Below are 5531 nucleotides of genomic sequence, written 5' to 3'. Positions count from 1 at the left end.
TGAGTGGTTCCAGTGTGAATCTGAGACTGACCTCCAGTAATGGTCTCCCCTGCCTGATGGGTTCTGCCTTCCTCTCTGGTCTGAGTGGTGCCTGTCTGAGTCTGTCTCTGCCCATCAGTTTTGTCTCCAGTCTGTTGGCTCCCTCTCTCGTGTCTCTCAGTTTCAGGCTGCCTATCCTGGTCACACACTTGAGTAGAAGTGAAGTCTTGTCCCTGAGTCTGAGTCCCTGTGGTCAGGTTGTTGCTATTTTGTTCTGAGAATGTCTGCTCTTCTCCTCCATGCCTATTATGGTTTTGTTCTCTCTCAACTCTTCCTGTTCCAGTGTGACTGCTCGGATCACCTCTCATCCCCTGGGTGCTTCCCGGATGCTGACTTCCTGGCTCTTGACTTCCACAAGCTCCTTCAGGACTCTCATTCAGTGTCTTGTAGCAAGCTTGTGCCACTTTAAACACTAACACAAGGAACTCCTTAAAATCCACGGTCCCTTTGGAATCTTCATCCAGTAGGCGAAAGACTTGGTCCACTGTAGCAGGATCATGAGGTTTCTGAAAAGAAGATCAATCTATATCAAGCCTCCATGGCCCTCCTAGTGAGGATGTGACTTAGGGTCCACTCTGCCCCTCATCTTTATTCACAAGGTATAGATTTAGAGCTATAAGATAACATCTAGACCAGGGGTTCCTTACCTGGAGTGGATGAAGTTGCTTTTTTTTTTAGCATATTAAAAACTGTATTTCAATATAATTGATTTCCTTTTACTCTTCTATATTTTATTTTGTGTATTTTAAAACATGATTCTGAGAAGAGGTCCATAGGTTTCACCAGACTGTACCAAAGGGGACCCTGATATGCAAAAAGATTGAGAACTGTTGTACTAGACCAGCTCCCTCATTTTACAAATGAGGAAATAGGTCTCATTGGTGACTCATTTCACATTACACTGGTAGAAATAACTAAGCTGGAATTTGAACCAAGGTCCTCTGACTTTGGGCAGCTAGGTGGTGCAGCCGATACAGCACTGGGCTTAAAGTCAGTAAGACTCATCTCCATGAGTTCAAGTCCAGCCTCAGACACTTAGTAGCTGTGAGACCCTGGGCAAATCACTTAACCTATTTGCCAAGGTGCCTCATTTATAAAATGAGCTGGAGAATAATGTGGTAAACTATTCCAGTATCTTTGCCAAGAAAACCCCCAGTTTACAGTTAGACTGAAAATGATTCAACAAATTCCACTTTAAATCCAGCCTTGGTGCTATCTTTTTTGACCCCTAAACCTCAATAACAAGGAATATATTGGTACAACTGACTGATTATGATTCTTTCAGTTTTTTGAATATATCATTTCTTTCTGGGTTAACTGAAAGCACCTTCTGTAAGGTCAGAGCCATAAATGGAAACACCCAATTAAAAAGAAAATGGAAGCATGGCCACTTGGGAGGGGTGCCTGTCCTTCACAGTCCACAGATGTCTTTCCTGATACAAGGTGGGTGCCAAGTAGAACAGGCAGATTGTAGAATGCTAACCATAAAACAAGATCACTGCTGAGTTTAAACTCCAAACAATCTCAGCACAAGGCATTTCTTTTATGGAGTTAATTCTAGGTCAAAAGCAAAAGGAAAACTAAGGGGAAAAATCATGCTGGAGCCTTTGGTATGGCTTTGACAGTAAGAGATTTTCCCCAGGAGCCTTCCCTTGCTCAGCCTGGTGCAGTTCTAACAGGAAATGGCTCACCTGCTAGCCTTCAAATTCTGGTTTCCCACTGACCAGGTATCAGAACAATTATCAGTGATTTCATTGGTTGAAAACTTCCTCCACCAACAACCCTCTTCCACTTGCCAGGCAGGTGTTGGAGCCAATCTTATCTGGAGCCCTGCTGACCTTAGCTAAAGAAAACTTGAACAATAGTCACAAAATTGCCATTGTTGTCCTATACTTGGAGCTTCTCTAGCTTGGGGGTGGAGGAAAGGGATTGGAGGACACATCTTGCAAGGACTCATGCCTCCACTAGAACAGACTTTGAGAACCTAGAGTTACCTCCATGTCACCAATCAATCAATCAACATTTATGAAATGCCTACTCTGTGCCAGGTTCTGTGCTGAGCCTCAGAATTCAATCATTAAACAGATATTTTGAGAGCACCTTCTATATAGAGGGCACTGTGCTAAGCACTTCATGGCTAGCCCACTAAGTGCAGCTCACTAGGCCTTTTGTGATTTGGTTTGAAAATGGAAGACATTTTCCTATTCACATCATAGATGTAAATGTGCAATTTTTGAATGAATCTAATATTTTAAAAACCATGAGAAAATAGATTTCCAGGCCCCCCACCATATCCATAATGTGCTATGAGTCTGCTGTAATTCATATTTCTTTTACTTGGCACCAGAATTGGGAGAAAGATAAAATTGGGATGGTGGAGACTAAAATGGAAAGTATTTCCCCACCCCCGGGTTCCTCCCCTCCTCCCCTTCCTCTTCTTCATCCTTTTTCCTCTTTTGCTTGTGTGGCTACAGTTAATTCAGCTGCTCCCTTCATAAATCCCTGGAGCAAAGCAAGTCTCAAAGTATATACGAGTCCCTTGTCCAACAGTGCTCCTTTCCCACCTGGCTCATCATTTCTTACCACAATGACATCTGTGAGCTCCTGCTCCAGGAGCTTTTTGAGCTCCCCACGGGTCAGTGTGGTACAATCACCCTCAGTCCTGGCATAGCGGCTGAAGGCCTGGATGATCCCATCGATGTTTCCCAGCAACTGAGGCATCTTCAAGTTCAGGCTAAGGAAAGACAACATCCCACAATCCCCAATTAAATGACTGACCAGCAATCTCAGGCAGAACTTTTGCTCTTAATTCTTCTCTGTTGTATTAATCAACCAACAAGCATTTATTAAATGTACTCTATGGGTCCTGACCTACTATGTTAGGTGTTTGAGATACAGATGCAAAGAATGAAACAATCCCTATTCTAACTGTAGTAGGCAGATAGTCATTCTAACTTGTAGATGTGAAATTACAATGAGTTGAAGTGGGGAAGAAACAGATTCCAGAACAATGTAAGAAGAAACTTCTTAGTGATTAGAGATGTCTGGTTCAGTGGATAGAGCACTGGGCCAGAGTCGGGAAGACTCATCTTCCTGAATTCAACTCTGGCCTCATTTTACTAGCTGTGTGACCCTGGGCAAATCATTTGACTTCTGTTTATCTTAATCCACTGGAGAAAGAAATGGCAAACCACTCCAGTGTCTTTGTAAGAAAATCCCATGGACAGTATGGTTCACAGGGTCATGAAAAGTTGGACACAACTGAACTACTGTACAATAACAAATAGAATGGGTTGCTTTGGTAGTCAATGGGTTCTACATTAATAGACATCTTCAAGTGGAGGCTTCATGGCCATTTGATGGTGATGATGACTAGATGAACTAACTCTGAGGTCTCTTCCAAATCTGATTCAATGAATACTTCCCTTATATATAAAATATGAATGCAAGGTTTCTTAAATCCAAAGGCAAAAAAAAAAGTTCAGGATATGGTGCATCCAGGGGAATGCTTCAGAGAAGGAGTTCCCTAGGAGGGATCTTACTGGCTTTCTTCCCATAATACAGTGCCTAGGAATCTCTATAGCCATGCATTAGATGGCAGCAATATCCCAGAGGCAGCAAAAGCCACCCCCAATTCATTCACAAACAAGCATATGATCAAAGACCTTCAAACACCTTCGTTGGAATTTTGCAGAAGTGCAGTTTTGGTTCAACAAACTCAGAGATCTAACTCTGACATCTCTCTAGTGTCCTGATAACCTATGATGAAAGGGACTTAGGTTGGGAAGGTGAAGGCTATATCAATAGCCAGGAGTCTGGGAAGAAAGGTATAGCTAGGTGAGGAGAGAGATTGTGGTATGTGCAGCCAGGAGAGAGGCGAAGAACACTTTATGGAATTGAACTTGGGTTTTATTAAGACAGGAAGAAATAGGATTGGGGTAATGACTAGGTAACAGCTACTATCCTAGAGCAATTGGAAGACATAAGGTTGGAGTCTTGGGGCTTAAAGGGGAAGGCCTTAAGGAAAAGCTAAAGTGAGAGGATAAAAAAGAAAGCAAGAAATTTTGATGGTAGAGAAAGTGGATCAGTGAGATAGAAAGATGAAAAATGGAATCATAGGATTACAGATTGAAGCTGCAGGAGAAGTTGGAAGTTCTCTCTCTCTCTCTCTCTCTGTATGTGTGAGAGACAGAAATAGAAAGACAAAGGAGACAGAGAAAGAGAAAGAGGAGAGAAAAGAAAGAGACAAAGAGAAAGAAAGAGGGAAGGAGAGAGAGGGAGGGGGAGAGAGAGAGATAGAAAGAGAGAGGGAGAGAGGAGAGAAATAGAAAGACAGAGACAGAGAGAGAAGGAGGGAAGGAGAGAGAGAGGTAAGGAAGGAAAGGGAGAAAAAGAAACATGCTAGAAAGCTCATTTAGGAAACCTGCCTGCTAAATTAAACAGAAACTCCTAGGTCTCCCCTAACACCAAAGCTATTCTTGGACATTTTCTTTTTAGTAGAAACAGTGAACAAATCAGGTTGTTTGTTCTGGTGGGGACAAGCATTCACCTTCTTAGCTTGAGTCTCTTTACAATCTTAACATAGGCTTATAAAGATTGACTGACAGGAAAATCATCAAAAAAAACCCTGCATCTTTAGAAGATTCATTATATGCTAAAAGCTCAAACCCCTTGGAATAAATTCCCAAACTCATTTCCCAACAGCTATTTGAGCCCCATTCTTCCTGGGAGGGCTGCCACTCCCTGCCATAGCTTGAGAGGATGGTAGCTCCCTCATAAAGTGACCTCAATTCATAGATTCTTTATGTGTAAAATGGTGTGGCAAGAAGGTTTGGCCTTGGTGACCTCTAAGGTCACATGCAGTTCTAAAAATCCATGGATATCTGAAGTTCTGGCAGATTCTAAAGATTTCAGGGGACCAATAAGAAAAAGAGATTTAGCTGGGCCAATTCTGACAATGTGGCTCAAATGGTCTCCGGATAAGTTATCAACCTCCCTAAGTAATCAGTGTTACCCTCTGAACTCAAAGCCCCAGGAAAGGCAGAGTAAGCCAGATTGCTTCAGGAGCATCATTCCTATATACTTCCTCATCCCACCTCATCCTCAGCCTAATCAAAGGCAAAACATACCGCCTTGAAGCCAGCATTGGCCTACGGGTCCATTTCTGCAAATGACAGCCCTGGTTTTACAAGCACAATGTGCTGACATTTGTAGTGAGAGTAGGTTCCTCAAGAGAAGACTTACCTAACACACAGATGGGATGAGGCAATTGGCTGGAAAGCAGTGTGTGGAGTCTTGGTTGAAGTGAGATGAGGAACTTTTATAGGGGTTTTAATTGTGCCTGTGTCTTAGGCAGGAGACACCCGCCCTATAGGATAGCCTGATTCATCTCAGGCCAAGCCCAGCCCCACCTTCCACCTTGGATCATCCTGGTCATTAGTGGATGGGAGGCTCTATTAGCAAGTCTGGCCTGCCAGGTTGGGGGTTCTCTT

At 43.0% G+C, this 5531-nt stretch overlaps 1 protein-coding gene across 1 annotated transcript in view; it reads right to left on the bottom strand.

The window, feature by feature from the left end:
• Positions 1-5326, bottom strand: part of LOC114043311 (cornulin-like) — a 6534-nt gene extending 1208 nt beyond the window's left edge. The window contains exons 1-3 of the mRNA XM_027862388.1: positions 5284-5326; positions 2623-2773; positions 8-545 (exon numbers count right to left, since the gene is read on the bottom strand). Of these exons, the coding sequence (XP_027718189.1) occupies positions 8-545; positions 2623-2760 (676 nt within the window). The 5' untranslated portion in view covers positions 2761-2773; positions 5284-5326. The remainder of the gene's footprint in view (positions 1-7; positions 546-2622; positions 2774-5283) is intronic.
• Positions 5327-5531: the final 205 nt, after the last annotated feature.

This window comes from Vombatus ursinus, unplaced genomic scaffold (genome assembly GCF_900497805.2).
Source record: "Vombatus ursinus unplaced genomic scaffold, bare-nosed wombat genome assembly UNPS02014768.1, whole genome shotgun sequence".
NCBI classification, from domain to species: Eukaryota; Metazoa; Chordata; class Mammalia; order Diprotodontia; family Vombatidae; genus Vombatus; species Vombatus ursinus.
The sequence above is the reverse complement of the archived record's forward strand: the minus strand, read 5'-3'. Positions and strand labels throughout refer to the sequence as shown.